Source organism: Molothrus ater, chromosome 28 (genome assembly GCF_012460135.2).
Source record: "Molothrus ater isolate BHLD 08-10-18 breed brown headed cowbird chromosome 28, BPBGC_Mater_1.1, whole genome shotgun sequence".
In the NCBI taxonomy this organism is placed as follows: Eukaryota; Metazoa; Chordata; class Aves; order Passeriformes; family Icteridae; genus Molothrus; species Molothrus ater.
In genome coordinates, this window is record NC_050505.2 from 5,288,299 (window position 1) to 5,314,253 (window position 25,955).

The 25,955-nt window shown below is 57.4% G+C and overlaps 1 protein-coding gene across 1 annotated transcript; it reads right to left on the reverse strand.

Annotated features, from left to right (window-relative positions):
* Positions 1–6: 6 nt before the first annotated feature.
* On the reverse strand, positions 7–24,707 carry NUDCD3 (NudC domain containing 3). The gene is given in 7 exon segments (XM_036396804.2): positions 7–1,058; positions 1,587–1,775; positions 6,115–6,258; positions 10,350–10,482; positions 23,351–23,643; positions 24,374–24,665; positions 24,667–24,707. Coding segments are annotated over 7 exon segments (1,188 nt in total). The 5' UTR covers positions 24,693–24,707; the 3' UTR covers positions 7–947.
* Positions 24,708–25,955: the final 1,248 nt, after the last annotated feature.

Here is a 25,955-nt window from a genome sequence, read left to right on the forward strand (position 1 = left end):
AGGCCCCACGGTGACATGTGTTTATTGCAGGCTGGGGGTGAGGGGTGGGGAACGGGCCGGGGACCCCCAGCCCACACACCCCGGGGGGAGGGCTGGTAGAAGCTGTGAGAGCCAGGCTGGGCTTGCTGGGGCCTCCTCTCCCAGGCAGACCCCACTCTCAGACCCCCAAGTACCATGCCAGGGAAACCCGTATGTTTCAGGGGCTCCTGCCCAGCTGCTGGCCATGAGGGGGGGGCCTGTAGCCCCCCCAAACGCCAGTGCTGTGGGGAGCACCCCTGCTGCTCCCTGACACAGGGGGCGCAAACCCTAGGGGATGGCTGTGGCCTCTGCCCACTCCCGGGTGTCCTGACAACCGTCCAGTGAGGAGGTGAAGGAGGGGGAAGCCAGGAGAAAGCCTCCCCCGGGGCTGGGCAGAGGGCAGGGGCAGCACAGCCCCCTTGGGATACCCTGGAGTGGGGCTGGCGAGAGGATTTGGGGGTGCCAGGTGGGCAGGGTGCTGGCAGAGGCAGGCAGGGGCAGGCTTCCCCATCCCCACTGCCCATACCCAGCACCCATCTCCACCTGTGAGGGGCAAAGCTGCCCCGTGCCAGGGCAGGGAGGGCTCTGCATCCCCAGAAACCCCAAAAGCAGTATCCTCCTCCACCAAAAACAGTAATTACGCCACCCAACGCGACCCAACACGCTCCCTCTATTCCAGAAAAACATGGAGCAGCTCGAGGTGAGGGAGGGGAGAGGAGGGGAGGAGAGGGGTCCTGGTGCCCAGGTTGCCGTGGTGACAGGATGTAAATCTGCCCACTTCCTCAGGCTTCCCCTCACAGCAGGGACGGTGCCGGCAGCATGGATCAGTGAGTCCCGGGCACTGGCGCTGGCTGGGAGGATCCTGGTGGGCATCCAGGGGCGGGCAGGTCGCCTCTTCCCGCTTTATTTTTCAGTTGTTTTTGCCACTGTCAAAACTGGACGGCGCCGGGGGAGATGTTGAACATGGAGGGGTCGAATTTCTGGCCGCGGAACGGCGAGCCCTCGGTGTCCCAGCCCTTCTTTAACATCTCATGCACCTTCTGCAAAGAGGCGTCCGTCAGCCCGGGGTGATGCCACGTTGCTCCCCACACCCCCTGCTCTCTCTGCAGCTCATCCCACAGGTGCTGGGGCTGCGTGGCCACCTGACCCACGGGAAGGGGTGTGGGCAGCAGTGCCTCTTCCTGCCTGGCTGGCAGTGGTCATTGCCAGGGGCACATATCATTTCTGTGCCCAGACAGCGCCCAGGGCAGCACCAGGCAGCTCCTGGCTGAGCCCAGACCCCCTGGGTGCAGCCCTGAGCAGGGCCAGCTGGGGAAAGAGGCTCAGGGATGTGGGGCCCACGCCTGGTACAGGGGGTCTGGGCTTACAGGCACTTGCCACGGTGCCAGGAAGGGGAAGGCAGGAGTGCATGGCAAAAGATTGATCAGCAGAACCTGCCCCCCCCCCTCCAAATGTTAGTGTGGGGGGACACGTGAAGAGGAGCTCTGAGATGGAGTAGAGCCATGGGGCCCCTTTTCCTGGGGATGGGACCCTTGAAGGGCAGGTGGCACAAGGTAGCCAGCACCTACCAGCTCATGGCTCTGGGGCTTGCCCTGCAGCTTCTGGTGGTAGTCAAAGGTGAGGCGATCCAGCACGGCGTGCTCCTCCTCGTCCACCGTGGCCATGGAGCGCTCCTTGTTGATCTTGTCAATGTCGATCTGCTCCTCGCCCTCCAGGATGGCATTCCACCAGTACTCATCTCCCTTGTTCAGGCTGATCTGGGGACAAGCTGTGGGTCAGCGAATGGGGAGAGCAGCCCCTGTCCTGCCCAGGATGTGGCTGATACCCCTGCCCACCTCACAGCTCCATGGCAGGGATGCAGAGCTCGGCTGACAGCAGCATGGTGCTTGCCCACCAGTGGAAGTCAAGTCAAGCTCACACTAACCCAGCCTCACAGCTGGCAGAGGGGTGGCATGCTTATGCCTCCCTCCCCCAGCAGCCAAAGGCTTTGCACAACCCTGCTGTGGGCCCCCACAGCCCCAGCTCACACCCTGAGGAAAAGATCTCAGCCCACGCTACAGCAGTGGCTGGGGGTGACACTGGCCTGGGGCCACATGGCTGACACAGCAGCAGTGGCAGAGCCCAGCACTGTGGGATGAGGAGGCTGTGTCTGCTGGAGTGTGGGGTCAGGGCCCCTGGTGTGGCAGCCATCTTGCCTTTCCCTAACCTAGAAGGAACCTTGGCCTCAGCTCCCCTGGCTCTGGCTGGTGGGTGGCAGCACGGGTGGCAGAGGAGGCAAGGACATCACCTGCTGCTCTGTGCCACCCCTGCTGACTGCCAGTACCTGCTTCCTGTGGCACCACAGCTCAGCAGCAGCCCCGAAGGAGAGGAGATATATCCCTGCTCCAGCCAACACCCTCAGTGGGAAAATCCACCTGCTGCAGTCACAGGCATCCCGATGGCAGTGCCTTGGACAGAGCTGGCTGGCCAGCAGGGCTGTGCTGAGGCCAGCATGGGGCATCCTGCAACAGGAACTCCAACTTGCTTTTAGCTTTTCCAGGAAGAGTGGGCTGCTTCCTCCCATGTTATTTTAGCACTAATCCCAGCAGCAGGGCAGATTTATGGCATTCGTCGGCCTCTGCAAAATCATCAATAAAGGCAGACAATACAATTTGCTCAAACCTCCCAGGAAGCTCAATAGCTCCGGAGGGGAGAACACGGACAGCCATTCCTGTTACGGAGCCAAGCTTCTCCGTGGTGTGAAGAAAAGGAACCAATTAATACAGGAGGGGGTGGCTGGGGTTTAATCCTTCTGGGAGAGCAGAGCCGGTAAAATATTCCAGCTTGGGGAAGGCGTTAGTTTTTTCAGCTAGACAGGCATGCTTGTTCTCTTTTTAATTGCACAGTTCCACTTTGGAGGGGAGGGAGAGCCACCGAGGGTTTGCTCCTGGGCTTCCCAACCCTGGGTGGGCAGGTGGGGGAGTGGAGGAGCCCCCAGAACATCACCCTAAGACAGAAAGCAAAGTGGAGGGTCAGCAGCCCTGACTGTCCACACTTGCAGCAGGAGCACCCTTCAGGCTCCTCAGGTTTGGAATGGGAGGGATGACCCCATGATGCTGCTGGCAAGCTGTGAACTTCTCCAGTGAGGGCTCTCAGCAGTACGGGGAGGGCAGGGCTGAGCACCATGAACTGCATCCCCTCAGCCTCATGGCTCACAGGATGGCAAGCCAAGACTGCAATAAACGTTCAAGGCAGGACTTGCTGACAAAAGCCCAAGCGTGGAAAACAAAGGCTGAGAGGAAGAGAAAAAGAGAAGGAATGGGAGAAAAATCCTCCACAACGAAAATAATACCAAAAGGAGTTGTGCACAACACCCAGTGGGGATTGCTAAAAACAGCGAGGTTATTTTAATCTCACTTTCAACAAGCAAGCGGGTGTGACAGAGAAGGGAGAGCACAGGGAAGACACCCAGGACCAGGGTACCGTGCAGCATGCCACAGGCAGGGGCACGATCCTGGGACAAAATCCTGAGCAGGAGGAATGGACAGGCCCCCACCCCACGTCGCCAGAGCACTGAGGAACAATGCCAGCTGGATTCTGCTGCCGTGCACACGGGTGTGCCAAAGGATGAGATGAGAAACATGTTGGTGTCAGGCTGGGCTCCAGCTGGGATAGCTCCATGGAGCAGGAGGCGGAAAGCAGAGTGGTCTCTGAATGCTGGTGAGGGGAGTTCTGGGTCTGCTGGAGTGTGAGTGACATAATGAAGATGATATATGAATAAGAACACCAGGCAGGATGGGGGAAGCAGAACTAGGATGGGTTGTAAGGCAAAAAAATCTCCCCATGATAAGAGCTGGAGGAGAAGGGAGTCTGCTGGTGGCACGGCTGTGAATGGCATCCCAGAAGGGAGCTGGAGGAGGCCAGGGAGGCTGAGGACAGTGAGAAAGCTGTTACTGCAGCCACCTGAAGAATCTGGGGATCTTGATGATCCCTGACACACCCTGCAAGAGGACACAGGACTCAACAGCCTCTCTGCACAGAACTGAGACCTCTTCAGACAGAAAGGACCAAGCAAAAGAGATTCCACCTCCTTGGCACCAAGACCAAGTTCTGCTGCAGGGATCACCTCAATTCACAAACCACGGACAGGGCCACCAAGGTGCCCCAAGCAGTCCCCAAGGCAGGCAGGATCTCCTCGGACAACCCCAGCGCTGGCACTGGGTGAGTTCAGTTTTGGCTACAGCCACACCCTGCCAGAGAATGCCACCCTGGGTCCCACAGGGAAGCCAGGCAGCACCTTGCAGCTTCTTGCAGGAGGGAGACAGCCCAATTGTTGCATTTGGAGCTCACAGGGAGCGATGCACAAACCGGGGCACAGGAAGGGTCCATATGCCCCATAAGCCCCAAAGAAACCCCAATGGCCCCATCCAGGCGCTGAATGAAGCAATGCCTTCCTACAAGGGTGGGTGTCCCCTGATGAATGAGTTGGGAGGAGGCGCAAATCACTCCTGGCTACTCAGCGCATGGAAAAGGAGCTGCTCTTGGGCGAGGATTACTCACTCTGCTCCAGTTACCTTACAATTCTTCAAGCGAGATCTCATCCCACCATCAATATGTTGGCAGCCAGCTGGAGATCCTCACAAGCCTGGGCTAGTGCTATTCGAGGCAAGAGCCAGCTCTGGGGCTGGGGGTGACGGGCCCCCTCTGCTCCCCACGGCCGCTCCGGGAGGCACCGAGCCTCGCTCCGCCCGCGCCATCCCCGGCCTCTGATGGGCACTCAGGAGACGCTGCCTCCCTTGCTGATGCTGGCAACACCCACCAGGGACTTCCAGACTTCCATCCACACTGTGGAGCAGACACCCATTGGGCCACCTCCTCTTCAACGGGTTCATGCCTTTCCAGGATTGTTTCTTTGTCCAAGATCAGCTAATTTTGAAGATGTTTATGAATATTTACAAAATGCAGGCTAAGGATGCCACTACCACATCCCTTCAGTGGCCTAGCAGCATCAGAGAAGCTCCTCTCCCTTACAGGGACCTCACTCAACCTTCTGGCACCAGCCTGTCACTCGAGGTACATCCCTGTGGATCAGCAGCGGTCAAGTGGCACTGTGCAGCCTCCCCAGACACCATTCACGGGATTCCTGACTCTGGCAGCACATTTCCACTCCATTTTCCACTGTGAGGGCTTGGATTTGGGTGCTCATCTGCTGCCACCCTCGTGCCACAGGGAGAAAGGCTTAGAGCCAGCTCATTCCTACCCAGGAGACAGCACGTGTCCTCTCCTGGGTCTCACAACAGCTTTGGTACTCCTGAAACTCTCCTGGAAAAGCCTCTGGGTGGAAAAGGATAGGGCAAAGATGGTTACAGGTAGCAAAATCCTGCTCCTAGCACAATCCTGGCCCCCAAACTGGCATATAAACTTTGGAAACTGTTTGACACTCAAGACCCCAGGGTGAAGGGCACAACTCCTGCAGCAGCTCCAGCTGTGAGCACAGCTGAACTCACACCCTCAGCCTGAACATCTGGAGCACTTCAGAAATGAGGCTTGGGGCTGGGAACCCACCAATAACACAAGCTGGGCATCGGCTGTCCTGAGACCTCCTCAACAGGGATGATTTGGGACAACAGACCCACAGCAAACCACAGGCCTGCTGGAGGTAGTGGACCCACAGTGCCCACCTCAAACAGGGCAAGCAGGAATCCCATGACAGGACAGAAAGGAATGGTGAGGAACAGGCACCTGCCAAGATGCTGGGGCTGGAGTGGGGCCAGGAGAATTGGAGGGCAGGGTCAGCAAGGCCAGGTGTGCAGGACCAGCAGTGCAGTGCAGGGCCCCATGCTGGGATTGAGGACAGAGACCACCCTCAAGTGATGGCTGTGCTGCCTGCCCTCAGCTGGAGCTGGGGACCCCTCTGCCCAGCCCACACCCTGACAGGCAAGTCAGGAGTAGGAGGCAAGGCACAGCACACAGGCAAGGGCAGCATGAGCCAGAAGTTGGACAGGCAAAGCCAGACGCATCTAGAGCTGGCTCCAACTTCCAGCTGCGCCAGTTTCCTGGGTTAAGCGTGGCAGAACTGCGAGCCAAGCAGACACAGCTGGTGTAGACCACCCTTACCAAAATACACTTCCCAGGCTCCAGGCTCCACAGGGAACTCTCTGTGTTGATCTTGTGGGTGAGCTTCCCTTCCATGAGGACGTGTTGGCTGCTTCCCTCCAGCACTGCTACACGAATGGCACCACTGCTGATATCCACAGACACCTGGAAACAAAGACAGACACAATAATCCAGAAGGCTCCTGCTTCCCCTCTCACTGTGCAAGCTGGGGTTTGGGGTCAAGTGCACTTGCAGGGGGATGAGAGAGAGAAGAGCTTCCAGTCCTGTCTGTAGCAGCAGGGTGAGAATCCCACTGTTCTCTCACAGCAAAGAGTGACAGTTCAGAGGAGAGAGGGAACCTCTTCAGGGAAGGAAAAGCAGTACAGCCTGGCAATCGGGGGGACCCCTGAAGGATTCAAGGCAGCTGGTTCTACCCTGTGCCTCAGTTTCCCCTCAAAGAAGACCAGTAATGCTACAGGCCTGCAAACAGCATTCAAAGGTTGGACATCTACTCGCTGTGAGAGAGCTCTTTAGGGTTTGCCTCTCTGCCACCATGCCAAGCTGGGCATGAGTGTGTGTGATCCTGATAGCTGAGCAGGGGCTGATAGTGTCGGGGTTCCTACACTAGGGCTGCAGCAGGTCATCCCCTATTTGCTGCACCATGCTGAAAGCTTGCTCCTTGGCTCTGCTTCTGCTGCTGGAGGCAGCCCTGGGCTGAGCCAGGCCTCCCATCGGGTGTGTGAGGAGGGGCTGTGTGCAGGAGGAATGCTGCAGCACGCTTTCCTGGCTCCCTGCTACAGGGGCAGCTCCGTCCCCAGGAACGGGGCCAGCTCCCACCCACAGCAGCCATATGGGGAACCCTGCTCCGACCTGCCACGCAGGTGACATGGCTGTCCCCCAGGGAGACAGAGGCAGGCTGTGAGAGGCACGCAGTTCCCTTGGTCTCTGTGGAGACCATATGTTCTCTCCTGTCCCCTCCAGCCCTGAGGCAGCTGCCAGCAGAGCCTGCGCCAAGCCAGGGGATGTGGGGAGGACCTGGCTGGGAAGGGGCAGGATTGTGGCCCCCTGCGCTGGCCCAAGAGGAGGAGACTGCAGTGAGATTTGCCTGCATTCTCTCCCAGAGTTCCCCCAGATCTTCCTCCTGCTCTGCAGATCTCATTTGAAATGTTATTACATTATCCATTACCTAGGAGACTTCCAGCAGCTCACTAGCTCCACGCAGGCAGAAGACAGGCAGAGCGGCTCCAGCCAGGGAGGGAACGCGGCTGTGTGTGACTGATGTCACCAGGGTACAGCCCCCAAACCTGCTGTGTGCTCCGGCAGGGGCACAGGAGGCCCAGCACACACAGCACAGGGACTCAGCTCCAGTGGGAGCTGGGAGCAGGACTGTGCTCACCGGGGACTGGGAAAGGGACAGGAGAATGGCAGAGGACAGCAGGATGTCACCTGGCTGGGATGAAAACACCTCCAGAGGAGCAGCTCCCTCAGCCCAGTGCTGACACCTTACTGCCAAGAGGCAGGGGGATGAGGCTCTGCCCTCCACCACCACCATCTGCTCAGGCTCTTGGGTGCAGGGACAGAGCTACTGATGCTGGCTCTCAGCACAGGACAGGGCCTGCCCAGAAAGGAAGGACCAAGGGGAAAAAGGCAAGGTGACTCCTAAGCTGGAGACATGGCAGGCCCAGGTCTGTAGAAGGCATTGTGTCTGTGGGTTCTCCATGGACAAAAACAACCAAATGTGAGAGGGTTTTATTCACAGGTGGCTGCACAAGGTATCTGGTGGGGCCAAGGGACACCTTTTAGGTAGCTCTGGGACCAGCAACGAGTTGAGAGAGGGAGAAGAGAAACCCAAATGGAAGAAGTCTGGGAAGACTTCACCTGGCCACTTTGCTGTGCAAGTAGACAACATGAGAAGCCATTCCAACACTGCTTCTACCTGCACCTAGCAAGAAGGCCCCACCCAGCACAGCAGCCCCTCAGGAGTAAGGACAGGGGCAGCACATGCCCTGCTGGAGAGCCCCTCCATGCATGGAGGGACATGTCTGAGAGGACTCAGGTGTGCACAAGGCGGTACCTGTGGACAGCCCTCACCTGGGGAAGGCCAAGAGCAACCCACAGTACTCTGGCAGCTCTGAAGCTTCCTGTCCCTCCCCATGTGCCCCCTGTGAGCACCTCTGCTCCCCGGAACACCTGGCTGCCCCCAAGGAAAGCCAGTTCTCGTTGTGTGCTGTGGTCTTTTCACCACAGTGATTTCTGTGCACACTGCACGCCCACGCCCACCCACGCAGCTCAAACAAGCAAATACACACTGAGAGAGGAATCGAGCTTGTCTCCTTTTGAGTTCAGCAAAGAGAGAGGCCTGGAGTCATCATCTCTATTTGAGTGCTCAGATCCATGGGCCTCTGCTGCGCCCATAAGTAGATCAGAGAGGGGGGACCATGGGGGAAGATGCTCTCACCTACCCAATTACCCATTCCTGCTCCAAGGACCCCTGAGCTCCATACAAGGAAACCTTAAGCTCACCAGAGCAAAATGTGCCATAGCAACAGCCTGAAACCCAAAAAGTGTCATAAGGAAGACTGTGAGCAACATTAGAGTTGGGTGCACTCTGAACCCAGGGACCAAATGGGGAAATTTTTAATCTTGCCTTGTCAGGCAGAAGACAAAAACCTGGTAATTTTTTTAAAATATGAAGTTGTCTGAATGCAAGAGAATCTTGCTCTTGTGCAAGTACCCATGAACAACATGTCCAAAGTACATGGAGCTTTTAAATTGTTCTGAGTCCTCCTGCTCTGGCCCAAGCCCCAGCCTCTCTGTTCTCATTCCCCCGAGGCTGTGAATACACAGAATCATTTGGAAATGGAAACTCAGCTGCCAAGAGGAGCCCCAAGAAGGATGGATGAACAAAACATCAGGAAAGAGAGTGCAAGGAGAAGGGAAGTCCAGCATCTGAACAACCAATTGCTTTAAGAGGGCAGCGTGGGCAGGTACTGGGGCAAAGGTGGGCAGAGCCATGCCACGGGCACAGGGGAAGGGGGTGCCTTAAAGCCCCTCTGCCCCCTCTGAGGTGCAGGGACTCTTCCACAGTCATGGCACAGTCTTGAACCAAGGAAGGTCAGGAAACCACATCCTGTCTTCACTCCTGTGAGCTCCTGCAGGCTCCTGAACCTCTCCATGGCCAAGGATGGAGCAGACAGAGCCCTGTGTGGGGTTTTTGGCAAGAACACAACTTCCCTGGCATGGAGGAAACTTCCCTAGTCAGGGAGAGGAATCGTGACCAAAGTTTGATGCAGAGGGATGGAATATCCATCTGGACACCCCAGAATCCTTTCAAGAAACACTCTGGGTTTGTTTTAGAGATCCACTGGGAGAGATGCATTTTCCTGGTGCCCTGCTGTGCCTGTGACAGCCGTGCCCCCTCACCCCTCTGGCCCGGGCTGCTGCTGCTGCTGCCAGTGACATTCCTTGGCATGCTGAGGAGCTGTGTAGGCTGAAGCCAGTGACAAACTCCAGCGTGCTCCTTTCAGCCACCCTGGAAGCAGAGAAGAGCAGGAGGTGGGGGAGCACAGGCTTCCTAAATGGAAAAATACAGAGGGAAGGGCAGCATTGGGAAAGAGTTCTAGCTCCAGCTAAGGCCAGCCATGGGCACACTCCCTCTGGGTCCCTGACCAGGAGGGAACAGAAGGGGTGCAGGAAAAACAGTGTGAGCACAAGCAGAACAGGGGAGTTCCTGCCTGAGCCAAAGAGAGGAGAGACCTCTCTGTGCATGAAGCCAGCCAGGAGGAGGGGCTGGCCCACAGCCTCCTCCCCAGGCCGGCTCCCTTCCATCTAGAGCAGGTCAAGCCACACAGGGGCTGTGCCTGATCCAGCTCCCCAGTGCCAGAGGAGCCGTTCCAGCAGCTCCTGCTTCCAAACAGAAGGCAGAAGACACTCAGAGCCAGAGGAACAACTGAGGAAGGGCATCCATCCCCAGCCAGGCTCCAAAACACGCGTGTGAGTATGCAGGTAGTGGAAGCAGAAAGAAAAAGCACAGAAGGGGTGAGGCAGTGCCAGGGAGCCTAGCTGAGATGGAGCAGAGGACACTGCAGCACAACAGGAACACGGACAGGCTGTGATCTCAGTCCTCACCAGACTCACACTGTGGAATAAGGCACAACCACATCTTGGTCCTTCAATACAAAACACAGTCTCCCAGGAAAGCTGTGCACCCTAATGGAAAGGGAAATGCTACAGAGACACCACTCGCATCACTTTACCTGTTTGCCTTTGACAATGTGCTTGGGCACAGGCACTTTAATTTCCAGGTCACTGTAATCTTGGGACCAGGTGTAATTCTCTCGTACAGCTCCGTTGTAGCTGTCGGGGTTTGTCTGGAACTGCTCCTGTCTCCTGTGGGGGGAGAAAGGGGAGACAGGTAAAATGTCAGAAAGATCAGAGCCTGGAGAGAGCAGGAAGCCTGAGAACAGGACGCAAGAAACCAAAAGGGAGGTCATAGCCTCTGCTTGCTCCTCCTACAGCATCTCTCCCTCACTGCTGGCTCTATGGAAGGCAGCAGGTCCAAGGAAGCAGCCCCAGGAAAAAGGGACCACAGCCACCCTGCCCACTGTGGGTGATTCACAGTCCCGTCTCCCCAGTCTGCTGCAGGCACAACAACCCTGCTGAAAGGACAACTGGTGAGACACACGATGGCTTGGCTGCCCAAAAGGTGCAGAGCTGGCCCCCAGTGGGTCCAGAGCACTTTCCTGACCACCTCTGCTCCAGCGCAGAGCTCCTTGTTCCCTCCTCTTCCCATCACAGCTGGAGCAGGGACACTGGCATGTGCTGGGTGTGAGCTGTCCCCCAAGCCACTGTCATGGCTGCAGAGGTGGTGGCCTATGGTTGTGACCTGAAAATACAGCATTGATTCTCCTCACCTTGATTTTAATGTTTGGGAAAACCACCAGCTGTTATGAGCAGGGCGATTGTTCACAGGGAGGGGATGGAGCTGGGGACCAAGATGCCTCAAGAGCCATCCCAGGGTGCCTGGACAAGTGAATCATGAGCAACACTCTGAGCACAACACTGCCCCTTCCAGCTGGGGAAATGCCAGAAAAGCTGAGGAGATGGCTGCAGGGGTAAGATGGAGTTTATCATATCAATAAGCAATAATCAATACTGCGTTTCCAGACAAGAAAGGAGATCATCACACCTATATCCCTTTAAACTGCTGGGCTCGGATCTATTCCACTGAACCCTCACAGAGAGGGCTTTCAAATAAAATCAAATCTCTTCTAAAGATAGCTGTGGTGCTAACAAAAGGCAGAGTTATTTTAAAATGTTTTGATACCCACCTAGGCTTCAATGTGGAGCTGGATAAACATGGGGGTCAGGGACTTACATAAAGGGGGGCTGGTAAGGAGCAGCCCCAGGGCACAGACAGCTTTGGGGAGCCTATCTTCCTGTGCCACTCTCCCCTCCTGAGACCCCCACTCTGGGGGGGGCCTCACCAGCATGGGGTGGGGCTGGCTCCAGCAGCACAGTGCCCTGAGGGTTATGTAAGAGCCATCTATTTAAATTAAATTAGGCTGTAAGACAGCCGGAGGGGGCTGTCGTCGTGGCTGCACCTCCCCATTTTTTTTCTCTATGGTTTCACAGGGTGCACCAAGGGTTTCACCTGCCCTGCTCCACTGTGCACTGGGGTGGTTCTGATCCGCTCCCAGGCCCCGAAGGCACTGCTGGCACTGGCAGCTCCCAGGCTCCCAGCCCCTGCTGGCCATTTCAGGGGGCATCGCTTCATTTTCGGGCATCTTGGCCTTGGCTGGCAGTCGCCCATTGGGTGCCCATTGCCATGGAAACAGGGTTGGCATGGCAGCGGGCTGCTGCGTTGGCTCCAGCTGTCACTTCCCAGCCGCCCCCGGACTGGAGGAGTCAAACAGGCTGGAGGGCGAGGAGCCCAACGCTGCAGGCGGCCAGGGGCTGGGCTGGCAGGGTCTGCAGGGCTCACCCCCGCGGGAAGGAAACCTGCTGAAATGCAGAGGCATGGCCCCAGGCGTTGTCTCGTGTGTCCCCTGGTCCCCACCTAGGAACGACCCAGTGCTGGAACCCAGCTTGGCTCTCAAGGCACAACTGTCTCAGCGACCACCCTGCATCAGCCCCTGGCAGGGAGGAGGGTCTGTGCAGCCCGGGGCAGCTTGGCTGGTTAAATGCGCTCACAAGATGTTTACCCATGCTGTGGCATCTGCCCAGGCACGGCACAGCTTCATGGGACTCCTGCCCTCCATCCCAGCCTGGCCACAAGGCCACACGGTGTACCAGAGGACAAATCTGACCCAATTTCAAACCCAGCTGGGCTTTTTTCCTCCTAAGAGAGTGTTTCCTTCTAAGCAGTGTTGGCCACTTTCTGTTCTTCTGTGACCTTCAGGGGCAGCAGCATGGAGGGGGTTTGACACCCCACAGTCCTACCTGCCCCACCCTTCAGTTCTCTGCAGCCTCCCTCCATGACAAGCCCAGTTTTCTGGCTCAGTGGCCACGCTGGCCAAGGCAGAGCCCAACCTGGCTCCTCCCAAACCTGCAAGCAAGCCACTTGGAGGAAGCTGGGAATTGCCACCCCAAGTGTCAGTGGCTCCCTGCAATCACAAAAGACCAGACAAGAACCATCAAACAGCTGTTTCCCCTGGCCTGTTTCCTCCAGACCTCTCCTGGGAAAAACTCAAAAGGGAGCAGGAGGAGGCAGTGGGCTTATGCCCAGCCAAGGCTCGCGAGACCAGATGCAGATCATCAAAGGTGGGAGAAATGCACTGGTACAAAGGCACAAACGGTGAGATGCCAGCTGCAAATGCCACATGGCCTCAGCATGGATAAAACCAGCAATCACTCACTGTCACAAAGCCACCAGGTCTGCCCTGGATGTGCCTTCTCCTCAGGAGAAGAGAGAGCAGATCCCAGCCAGGCAGTTCTGGGCAGCCCCACCGGGAGATTACCAAATGCAATCTCACTGCTTACAAGGGCTCGGGTGGACTCACCAGCCCCACAGCCAGTGTAAATTGGGCAACAGGGAAACTGAGGCAGGACTTGCTCTGTCCAACATCTCTCTGCACAGTATAGGGACTGTGCAGGTGACAGCAGCCTTACTCCCAGCCCACCTGTCCCTGTGGGACAGCTCTGTCCTTCTCCAGAGCTGCTACAGTGCCAGAACTGGAGCACGGCCGGTTGAAGGAGGGACATGTCACCACCACCTCTGCCTCACGTGCAGCTCACTGGACAAGCTCAGCCCCACTTCCTAGGCCCTGCAGCCCCTCATCCAGCTTCAGAGGGAGAAGCTCCCCCTGAAGAGTGCCTAAACCTCCCTCCACCCATGGCTGCTCGTCCTGGGGATGTGAGTTCCAGTGCCATCACTTCTCCACTCCTCTCCTCCCCAACTCCCAGTCCAAATCCCCCCAGGTGTTTACCCAAGACACCACCAACCTCTGCTTCAGCTCTGTTTCCAATGTTAAAAATCCATGCATGGGCTTTGTACCCCTGAGCAGGATCACAGGGGGACTCATGAAGCCTGGATAATTTCACTGCCAGTGTAACTGCCAGCTCTGGAGCCATGGAGGATGCAGGGTAGTGAAGGCAGGCCACAGCCTTGTTAGGCACTGCTGACAAACGGCTGACAGCTCTACCACCTCCTGGAGCAACTCTTCCTTTCCTGGACGTTTTCCAACCAGATCTCTGCCTGGTCCAACTGTGCTTAGCACACACCAGTGGCACTCCAGAATTGGACCCTGCTCCTTGGCTGGGAGGCAGCTTCCCTCACCGTTCACAGGAGACAGCTCTGGCTCACAGCAGGCTGGGCCAAGCCATGCCACCACGCCGGAGGTGGCTCTCCTGGCCAAAGGCATCCGTCACTTTGTCCCAAGAGCGCCACTGTGCAGGGGGCGAGAGAACCTCCTGCACCAACACCACGGTTCCTGCTCACATCCCAGACCCAGCAGCTGAAGAGAGGTCAGATCCAGCCCACAGCATGGGTTGGGTGGTGATTGTCCAGCAGTACAGCCACTCCTGGTGTGATGGTCACTCACCAGATGTGCCTGAACATCTGCTGGGCTGGGGCAGGTGGTGGCAGGACTGAGGGGAGGCAGGGTGACAAAGCACCAGCTTTTAAACCCAAGGGTTTGGCACTGCGTGCACTTGGCTGCCGGGTGGTGGGGATGGTGGGGGTGGGTCTATGTGTTCTGTCTTGTTCTATTTTTGCTCGCAATGTGTCATTTTGGGGGAGGTGAAACCTTTAACAATGCACCGTCAAGAAGCAACCGATCTGTTCCCCACTCCTCAGAGCCACATGGCGCAGCCACTGCGTGTCCCTGGCACTGCAGCCACTCCCTCCCTACACACTGGGCAGCCACACAAGGGGACAGGACTCCCTGAGAGGTGGCAGTGCTGTCCCTGGTGGACATGCTGGATGTCAAGCCCCATACACAGATTCCTGGGCATTTCTTGCTCCGGGATTCCCAGCTCCGTGGGTTGGTGACACACGATGAGCTGAGCAATGTGGAAATGGCAACAGCAATCCTGGCTCTGTGGACAGTCAGCTGAACACGTTTCTGTCCTTGGAGCTCAACAGCTGCAGCACCAACTCTGTGAACACAGTGCTGGACACAAACGAAGAGCAGGAACCAAACACACCCAAGGATCTGGTTGGTTGAGCTGAGAAGAAGCAGGGCAGCTCACTGAGTTCCTCTTCACTGAGGAGTTTTGGTGCAAGCATGCAGAAGTTGAGGAAAAGACAAAACAGTATGAGGAGCAGAGGTGAGAAAGTGTCATGGGAAGGAACTGATATCTCATAATGCCAATGGACCCCTTTTTCCCCCCATAAGAAGAAGGAAAAAAATTCCAAGGATTTTGAGAACAACTCAAGGAAGGTGATCTCCTCAGCCTGGAGCAGTTCAACTGCAGGTAGCACAGGGCTGCTGGGAACCAGCACCATGTCAGCAATAACCATCCTCCTGCTGTGGCAGCACTCGGGTCACCCTCCTAGGGTGGCCTGCCAGAGCCCTGGCAGCCTCCAGGCATTCACTCTACCACAAATCCCTGCTCCCTCCTGGGGAAGCTCCTTGCACCACACCTGCATCCTGCCCTCCCAGCACTAGAGGGGCTGCAGGCAGCCCAGCAGGGTAGAAACCACAGAGCAGTGCCAGCTAGGCAGGCAGGGGGATGGCAGAGCCCATTCTGCATCGCTGCAGAAAGGCCACGCTCACCCAAAGACACCAGCACACACAACAGAATACAGATTTACTGGAATGCAGATTTCCAGAACTTCTGCCTATTAGCCTTTCAGATGAGAACCAAAAGTGCCTCAAGATACAGAAAGGTCTGTGCACCCCAAAAAGCTCCTACCAAGCTTCAGCCAAAGCTAAAAAACACCAGCTTCTAAGATGATTTTGAAGAGGGTAAAGTGTGCCCTCTGCTCCTCAGGGTTCCAGTGTGGGTGCTGTAGCAACAGGTAGGGCATCCAGAGGTTTAACCTCATCAGAAAGCTGCATTCCCAAAGCTGCAGGGACTGTGTGCACGGAAAATCCCAGCTTTGCACTCCTTCTGCAAGCAAGCTGCAAAGGAGCCTCCCTCCCACCTCCAGATTTAACATCTTTTGGCATCAAAACATCAGGACAGTTGCACTTTCTGTCTCTGGGTTCTGCCTGGGAAGTGCCAGGGTAGGAAACCAAAGACTGCAGCTCCCAGACCTTCGCTGGGGTCCAGGAAGCACCCAGGGCTCCACAAAGGCTTCTCTGTATCACCACTTCAACTAATGAGGGCTCTGGCACAGCATTAAGCAAGCTGAATGCCAAATCCCTTCCTTTACAGTTCAAGTCACACTGCAGTCAATAAGCTTCAGGATCCCCTCTGATCCCCTGTGATCCATCCCCATCCTCTGTGACACTCCTTGTCCAGCAGCAAGCTCCAGCCCTGAGCAGCAGTGGTCCAGGGCCCTCCCAGTCCTCAGGATTTCTTCCAACCCAGGTGTATTTGGTTTGCTGGAGAACCATCCAAATCCAGTTTTGGAAAGTCTTCTTCACACCCAAAGTGGGCAGAGCTCTGTCAACAGTTCCCCATAGCCCATTATCCCTGGGGTCCTCAGCACACACCCCCAGGACTGCACTGTGCAGCTTGGTGATCCTGCTCTCAAAAACACAAAGTGAAAAATACAAGCCAGTGCCTTCCCCCTCACTCTGAAACCTGAGGCACAGCCCAGCCAGGAAGCGCAGCCCAGGCTCAAGCCTGCAGTGCCCACCACCAGCCTTACAAGGACCATGGAATCATGGAATTATTTTGGTTGGAAAAACCCTCTGAGATCAAGTCCAATTCTGTCCCCAGCACCGTCAAGGCCACCACTAACTCACGGACCCAAGTGCCAAATCTGCACGTTTGTCAAACCCCCCAGGGATAAGTACTCTATCATCATGGTCCTGGGCAGCCTGTGCCAGGGCTGGGCAGTCCTTTCCTTGAAGAAATCTTCCCAATATCCAAACCAAATCTCCCCTGGCACAACTTGAGGCTGTTTCCTTTTTTCCAGTCCCTTGTTCTCTAGGAGCAGAGCCAGATCCTCTCCTGTCAGACAGTTCTCAAGAGTAAGAAGGTTCCTCCTGAGCCTCCTTTTCTCCAGGATAAGCCCCTCCAGCTCTCTCAGCTGCTCCCCATATGACTTGTACTTCAAAGGTCACCTCACCTTCAGGAAGCCTCAGAGCTTCAACTTACCACCAGGATGGGACCAACAACCAAAAATCAAGCCCATCAGGACACATCCCCCTAGATCCCATTGTGCCACGAAGCCCAGTCTACACAGTGGGAAGGGGTCAAGGCGCCTCCTGGGTACCAGGTGCCCACATGATGCCTTTGCTGCTCTACCCAGCAGCCACCCAACAAATGCACCTGCCTCCTCTGCATCTGGAGCCCCCACCAGCCCCACCGAGATGCTCTGCCCCCCTCCCTGCTGGGGGAGAGCCCTGCTCTTTTCCAAGCTGGCTCACTTCAGGAGAGCTCTGAGCCTTCCCTTTTGCATCCCGAGTTATTTACCGAGCTGTTCCACAGCGCCAACTTACTGACATTAGGCAAGTGGAAATGCCACCACCGGCTTGCAGAAGAGTGCTGGAGAGCTGGCACCAGGGGGCTAAATTTCACTCCTGCTGGGATATTTAGGTCAAGGACAGCAGGACGTGCCACCGTCTGGAAAAGAGCCCTGGGATCTTTATTGTTTGCACAGAGCTTATACAACCTTGGGCTTCAGAGATCTCCTGAGGGAGAGACCTGCACGCAGCCAGCCAGGCTGCCCTGGCAAAGGGGAATAAGGCCAAAAGAAGCCAGTGGGATTGAGCTGTGGGAATAGAGGACAAGGTGGCCTCTCAGACCCCTGAACCAACAGAACCTGGCCCAATCCAGGTAGTTTTCCACGTTAGACCCCTTTTGGTGAACACTGCAATATTAAACCAAGCAAACAGTGATTGCTTTTTTACCTAAGAATTGGGCACATGCTGTCCCTTGGTTTCCAGCCCTGGGATTTTCTGCTTGTTGAGAGAAAAAATTTATAGGTTTTAATTTAGTTATTTTTGGTCCCAGGACCTAATTTTGGAGCTCAGTACCTTGGTAGGGCAACCAAAAGCCTTAGCAGTTCAGTGCAGCACAGGGAAGCTGGCACTCTGCTGCTGATCTCAGCTACCCAACTGGAGGGGCCTGGTTCTCCATGAGAACCCTGGAAAATTGGACCCTGACTGCTCCTCATCATCTAATAATAATCCCCCAAAGGGCTGAAGGACCAAGTGTTTAGAAAGGCACTGAGCCACTATGTATCCGGGTAGGGTGAAAGCACAGAGAAAGTATCACTGCACCGCTCATTCTGTTCTTCTCCTCTTCCCCCAGCATCTGCTGCTGATGGAGACAGGATACGGGGCCAGATGGAGCTCGGCTGTATCAGGTCAGGCGGTTCTCTGAGCTCCGTCTGACTCCTGCTCATGACAGGCCTTGGCCGTGCTGGAGGAATTCCCTGTGCACAGCCCCACGTGCATAAGAGGAATCGGAACCAGGACAGATTCTCCTTAAATATGGATCAAGATCAGCTCCTTTCTAGGTCAGGCTGGAAAAACAGCATGGACTCTGAGGTGAGCTCATCAGGAAAGCCCATAGGGGCAGCGGGGAAGGAAACCAGTTTAACTGGCTTCTGGTCTGGACAGTCCCAGACAAAACTGCTGAGCACCTAAGGGTTCCTCTCCCTTCTGAATGGAAAAGGCTTGAGAGGAGAAAGCTTGGGACAACGCAATCTCTGAGCCCAACAAAACCAGCCTTGAAGTTAGCAGCATGCAGCAACAGCTCCTCTTCATAGCCCTGCTCCCCCAGAGAGGGTGACCAGCAGTGAAATTCCTGTCCCCAGCACCTCAAGGAGGATGCAGCCATGCCAGGAAGCCCATCCTGCAGGCACCTCACAACAAAATGCCATCTGGGCTTCCAGCAAAGCCAAGCCGTTGCTAAGTTGAGTTAGACTCACACAGGCGCCTCATGGAAATTTCCCAGAGCACTGCTGTGTCATCCCAGGGATGCTCCCAGTGCGGCCCACAAAGGGTTAACTCCAGGTGGCCAGGGGCTCTGGGAATGGGAGTGGTGGGTCACAGGAGAGAGCTGGAATGTCAGGAGTCAGCTCACCAGATTAATGCATTTTGGTTCAATCCAGCCAGCGAGTACCCCAGGGGTTTTTGTAGGTCACTGCTGAGCCCCAACTTCCCTCCCAGGGACAGCAGAGCAAATCCAGGTAGACCTGCCCGGTGGGGGGCTCACCTGGACCAGGTGAGTGGGGCACCCAGCATGGCCAGGGCTCTGCTGCTCAGCAGCAGCCTGTCTGCCCCCCTCCTTGGCACTGGCACTGTGTGCACAGGGTGAGCAGAGCCCCTTCCCCAGTCACAGGCTCCAGAACACCTGAAGGGTCTCCTTCAAGGAGCCATGAAGAGCCCCCTCCTCGCCTCAGCCCACTCCTCTTGCTGCCCCTTTTCTCTCCACACCACAGAAGGTGAATGAATGGCTGAGGCCACAGAGACCCCAGGGTTTCTGCCCTGCATGTTGCCGTGCCCAGCAGCAGCCAAAGGGTTCCTCAGGAATGAGGCACTTGCACATCCTCCTGGCCCCACCTGGCACGGTGTCCTGTGCCCCAGAGGCCCTGCTTCCTGGGTGTCCACACCCAAAGATCCTCCTCTCAGAGACCTCACCTGCCCAGATGATCTCTAAGGTACAGACCAGAGCTGCCCCATCCTGAGCACACCTGGCTGGAGCACCTGGGAGAGACACAAGAGCTGGAGGGAGAAACACATGAAGGTGAGACATTCACCATCATGCACAGGCTTCCAGGACTGCCCTTCCCAGCCTCCTGCACCACCTCCTGCCCATACTTGGAGTAAAGAAGGGACTCACAGGGCAGGGGGATGAGAGCTTCCCCCCAGTTTACAATGGGAGAAAGCAAGGAGCAGAGGGAAGCCAGGAACCAAAGTCATAAAGCACAAGCACAGGCCGGGCTGCGCAGTGCCACACGTGGGCTGCCAGGCTCTATTTTAAATGCTGTGTGGCAAATATATGCAGGATGGAATCCAAGCTGGGGGAAGGGGAGGGTGCTGGGCAGCAGAGGTGTTCAAAATTAGGAGCTGAGCTCAGGCAAGGATGGCTTCTGGGAGCAGATGGGGGAAGAGCCAGAGCTGGGACTGTGCAGCTGCAAGGCGAGGAAGAGCAGCCCCATGGTGAGGTGTGAGGAGGGCTGTGTCCTGCTGCCCTCCTGGCAAGGCAGGGACAGCAAGAGAGCTGCCACAACTGGGGCAGCTGGAAGAGGAGCCTGGTTTCTTCTGTGGCACAGAGATCTCTGTCCCCCTGGCACAGCTCCTGGCACGAGTGTCACCCCAAAGACACCTCAGTCCTCGGTGTATTTACACCAGCTGCTGCTGGGTGATCTGGCACAGCAACGTGCAGCAAAAAGGAATTGATTCACCTGCCTTTCACAAGTGAGGGAGTTGGGGAGACCTGGCCAAGCCCCAGACTGAGCCCTGAAAACCTCCACACCTGCAAAACTGGCTTGATTCATCTGGATCGACCCTGAAAAAGCTGCTACCACCTCACTGTGCTTCGTAAGATGTTCCCAACCAACAGCCCAGCACCCGGGCGCAGTGCGAGGCTCTGATGGGAGCTGGCAGATCTGGGATGGTACCTGCCCTACATTTCCAGAGCCGTCAGGTTGACAGAATGAGCAAGTTTTTATATAGCTTCTAGTGGCAGCGGTTTTCTTCACCAGCGGCTGGAGGGGCGGGGGGAAGGAAGGGAGATGGAAAATATTTTTGTTTAAGCTCTTTTCCGCATTCCTGCTGCCAGAGTTGTGCATTACTCATGCGCCCCTCGTAGCCAGGCTGGTAGCTCTGGGTTTTGCTCAGAAGGAAGGGGCTGTGGAGAATTAAGCAGTTGGTTAAATTATTAATAGTCTGTCGGGGGGTGCCCGCCCGGCCCCCAGTGCCTTTCCGGGGGCTCCAGTGCCCCCCAGAGGCATCGAAACCAACTACAGCGGGACAAACCGCGGGCTCCTCTGCCCTCCTTCAGCCCGCACACACCCCCTGCTCCTGGCCTGGAAACCACGAGACTCTGCGACTGGGACAGGGCCACCGGCACGTGGTCTCACCCACCACGGGTTTAAACTGGGAGGGCGCCAAGGGGGCTGCAGGTGTTTCACCCCACCAGCGAGTTTGGGCTGGTGGGAGCAGTAGCAGAAGAGGGAGAAGAGCCCAGTGGGGAGGGCAGAAGTTGCAGTGGCAGCTCTACGCAGCAGAAGGCACCTTCTATTCATGGCAACACCCAGGGGAGAGCTGCCACGCAGGGCTTGGTGCTCAATGCCACAGCTGCAGGCTGCAGAACAGCACCTGAGTGTGAGGTCTGACAGGGGCCAAGCTGCAGCAGTGCCAGGACACACGCAGAGGGTGGCGCTTGCAAGGGTTGAGTTTTAACCAGGCTCTCACCAGACACAGCAGAAACCACCCCTCTTGGGGAGACCAATCCTGCTCTCACGCGAGCCCCCACCTTCCTTCCTGATCCCTCCAGTTTCCTTCCTGCAGCCCTGACATTTGTTTCAGGCAGCTGAACTCTCCTCACACCAGCTGCTGCCCCACAACCAAAGCCCTGAGGTGAAACTTCTCGGGGCAAACCACAGCAAACGTGGCCTGAACAGGGACAGGAGCAACTGGCACTCAGCCCAGCCCAGCTCCCTCTGCTCACAGATTCACTGGGCCTCCAATCTCTCCCTCTCTTCTCCTCTGGGAGAAAGCTGGGCTGGACACACCCAGGTCTCTGCTGTGCACTCTGGCAGGGCTTTCTTTGATTTGCTAATTTTGCCCAGGGATTGGGGGTCAGACAGGCAGCCCCAGAGAAAATCCACCTTTACCAAGAAAGCTCCAGCACAGGCATTGCAGATGATTTCATTTTTGGCTTCTGGCTTATCTTTACCCCATGGGATGCACATCAGTTACACACAAGGCCTTTCTCCTCCTCCACTGGGCCATGTGACTCAGCAGCCACCTTGCCTGTCCCCTTTCCCCCTCCCTGTGGTGGCCACTCCAAGGCTTGTCCCCAGCACAGCCAGAGCTCAGGCTCTTCCCCAACACAGCTCCAGCGAAGGCTGCAGAACCTGACTCCACATTGTCCTAGAATAATGCAATCATGGAATACCCTGAGCTGGAAGGCACCCACGAGGATCATTGAGTCCAACTCCTTGCACAGGACAACCTCAATGATGCCACCATTTGCCCGACAGCATTGTCCAAATGCTCCTTGAGCTCCAGCAGCCTTGAACTCGGAGCCTGAGTGCCCAGCCACCTCCTGGGAGAAGACCCAAACCTCTCCACTCCTGCCACTTATCATTCCACTGCTCCCAAGATTTTGTTCCTCAGACTATGCCTTCCGTATTCCAAGTCTGAGCTCTGAATTCTCTATCCCCTTACAGGATTTGGGGGTCCTCCAGTGGTCCGCTCCTTTCTGGCAGCTTGCTCCAAAAGTGGCTGGGAGGAGGGACCCCCAGCCCAAGCTTCCCTCCTCAGCAAGCACCAGGGGACAGCAGGGACGAGGCACAGCAAAGCCCCACACATGGTCAGGACCGTTGTGGTGATCAGAGATGGCACAGCCACCACATGGGTCTGGCCACAGAACATACCAGGCAGGGGAGGAGGAGATGGAGTCCACACAGCCAGCTCGCAGCATCACCCCCGACCTGGTCAGCAAAGAAACACAGCACTTTGAGCCTCAGTGGGCATGAGGGCCCTGAGGAAGGGCTGGGCAGCTCTGACTTGGCTCAGGGTCAGGGCGATGCCGGGGAAGGATGAGTGAGGCCTGTACAGGACCTGCATTCAGGTTCAGAGAGGCCATGCTGGCCCTCCACAGCCCACAGCTTGCTGCTCAGCAGAGCCAGACTGGGAGTGTCCCGGAAGCTGTGGAAGGACTGTGACACAAAGACATTTCTGCACAAATGGAGGCTGCCTGGCACTGCTGGAAAGCCACCAAGCTAAAGAGAAAACTCTGCAGCACTTGCTTTGTCTTCAAACCTGGCCCTGCTCAGAGCCAAGGGCTGGGCCAGAGACCTCCAGAGCGCTCCAAAGCCCTTTGGTGCTGCGGCTGCCAGGCCTGCCAGCAGGTAACTCCCAGGTACTGCAGGTGTCTGTGCCAGGCCTGCCAGCCCCAACCTGCAGGTACTGCAGGTGTCTGTGCACACTCCAGCACCAACTCACAGGTATTGCAGGTATCCATGCACACTCCCAGGTACTGCAGGTGTCTGTGCACACTCACAGGTACTGCAGGTGTCTGTGCACACTCCCATATGGCTTCTGGTATGTCTCCCAGCACACCAGGAGTCCAGCACTCACAAAAAAGCTGCAGGACTTCAACGTGAGCCTGAGCAGGTGCCAGAAAAGGGACAGTGCACACCATAACCAATTTGTGGAGGAGCTGCATGGCCCAGCCCAGCTTTGTGGGGCCATGTACAGGATATGCCACCTCCCCTGCTCAGAACAGAGTGGGAAACCCTGAACCACCCACAGCGCAACAACTGCTGCCCTGCTGTGGGGAATTACACAATGCCTCCAGCCTTGGAAGCCTGCAAGGGAAACCCTCACAGCCTCCCAAAGAGCTGAGTGCCTGCAGAAAAAAACCAAAATGCAAAAAGGCTGTGCAGGGAACAGTGGATACCCTGCCCAGGGTTCTGCCTCCCCCCACCAAAAGCATGAAGAGAGTGAGAGAGCCTTACGTGGGCAGCTCTGCTGGAGCAGCAGCCCCTGGAGGCTCCACTGGCAGCGGGCTGGGGGCTGCAGTGCCCTGGGCTGCAGCTGGCTCCTGTGTGCCTGCAGCTTCCCCAGCACCTGCTGCTGGGATGTGCTCCGTGGTCTCCACCTCGATCTCCTGAGCTGCAGGACACAGCTTCACCCTCTCGGCAGCTGCAGCTGCCTCCTCCTCCTCCTCCTTCTTCCTCAGCTTGGCCTCAAGCTCGCGGCGCCTCTTCTCATCGTCCTGCCTGGCCATGCGCTCGAACACCCGGAACGCCTGGGGGGAACAGCAAACACAGGCAGCAGCATAGTGAGCAGCACTGCCCAGACAAGGACAGGAGCATCACACACCTGGGCACCTGCTCCTTCCTGCCCCGCCTCTCTCTGCACCACACCCACCCCGAGACGCTGCAGTCACCACAAAAACAGCTCATGACTCTTTGGAAAGTCGAATGGCCGCATCAAGCATGCCTCAGAAAGCCCTGGGGGCATTTTGGAATTGCTTTTAGGGTTGTGTTCTCAGAGCCAGCCTCACCCTGGCCTGGGAAGAGGGCTGGTTACTCCAGGGAAAAGCAGAGCAATGAGATTCAGCTCTTGGCTGGGAGGGGGCTCCCAGGAAGCCTCCCCTTACCCCGTATTCCAGGCTCACCCAGGGACCATTGGCAAGCCTGGACTCAAAGTCTCCAACAGGCAGGCAGGATGAGCTGGCCCGGGAGAAGCTGCAGGACAGCTGAGCTGGCACTGCCTGTGCCCAGGCAGACAGGTGCAGGAGAAGATGCGATCCCAGCAGATGCAATCCTAGCCCTCAGCTGGCCTCCAGCCCAGCCTGCCCAGTGCAGCTGGAGGTCAGACGTGACCCAGAACTGCCCGGAGCTAACCCCTCGGCCGGCCCGATACCAACACCGCCCAGCCGGGGAGACATGGCCCGTGAGGCTCGGCCCCGCGGCAATGAGAGCCCCGGCCGCCGGCAAGGCCAGGCCGCGCCATCCCCCGGGCCCCGCCGGTACCTGCAGGGCCATGGCCTGCGCCGCGCCGGGCGGGAAGCCCAGGCGGTCCCCGGGCCGCAGAAGGAGCCGATAGAAGTCGGTCTTGCGGTAGAGGAAGCCGAAGAGGATGCGCAGGAATTCCTCCACGTTGCCGACATGCTGCAGGATGCCCAGCAGCGCCTGGTCGTACATGTCAGTGAGCGCGGCCTCCATGGCGGCCCCGGGCCCGCTGTCACGGCAACGGGTTCGGCCGCACTTCCGGTCCGCCCGGAACCCGCCCCGCGCACATCTATTCCGGCCGCCGGGAGGCCCCTCCCGCCCGCTGAGGGTTCCAGGGCATTCCCGGCCCCCGGTGGCACCGCTGGCACCTCCTGGAGCCTCCCAGCAGCGGCAGCGGACGCCCAGACCCGGCGCCCCGTGTCCCGCTGCCCGTGCCCTCGGTGTCCCCTGTGCCCCCGGTCGCCCCCTCCCCTCGCCATTCCCGGCTCTGCCCGCGGCGGGGCGGGGCTGCAGCTCCCGCTCCGCGCCTGCAGGTGGCGCCCGAGCCACGCGGCCGCCGATCGGGGGCCGGGCGCGGCACCGGAAGCGGCCGCGGCACCGGAGCTGCACCGGAAGCGGCACCGGGAGCGGCACCGGGAGCGGCACCGGAAACGGCGCGGGCCGGGGCCGGCGGGGCGGGGGAGCGGTTCCGGCGGCAGCGGCTGCGTTCGGGCCTGGGGGAGCTCCCGAGCCGTCCCCTCGCTCCAGTCCCGCTCTCTGGCCCGGTGACCCCCGCCACTGTGACCCTCGGCCCGTGGGTTCATCCAGCCGTCCACAAAGGTCCTGGGACACACCGCATCAAAGCTACCGAAACCAAAAACGGTTCCGTCAGCTGCTTCCCTTGATCAGCACTGCGACCATCCAATAATATTTATTATTATAATAAATAATTATTATTTATTATATAAATAAATTATTTATTTATTTCAATAAAGAGAGAGACGGTGGACTCCGTGCTGCTGGGAGCCAAGGTCAGCCAGTTTCCTCCCAGTTTCAATCTCGGCCCCCAAGTTCTGTTTCCTTTGCTTTCCTGAGCGTGCTCCTTACTCCCTGAGGGGCCAAGTGAGTGAGCAGCTCCCTGTGCCAGCTGACAGTTGCCACTCCTTTTTGGTGACTGATGTCACCTCGGTGTGTGGGCACCGAGGGTTTGGGATCACTCCCAGGTGTTATCAGCTCCTGACTCCTCCAGGGGAACTCCAGGAAGGGTTTGGTCCCTGCTCAGGGTAGGTGCACACCTGACACTCAGGCACTCCCAGGAGCACTGGGACTTGCTCTGCGCACAGGTAAAGCCCCAGGTGGCCTCTGCAGAGTTTTCTAGAGCAGCTCCAGAGAAGCCTGTGTGTGCTGGGGCAGGGCTGAGTCTGGTGGCTCTGCCTGAGCTGTCTCCAGCAGCTGGGGAACATTTGGGCCCACCGTGAAGATGGAGAACAGCAGAGGCTGCCGTGGAGATGGCAGAACGTTGCTGGTGGAACCCCCTGAGGTCACAAAGGGCCCTGTGGAGCTGCAAATCCAGGCCCTACAGGTGTGCAGGGCAGGTGGGTGTCACGTCTGCTGCTGCAGCAGC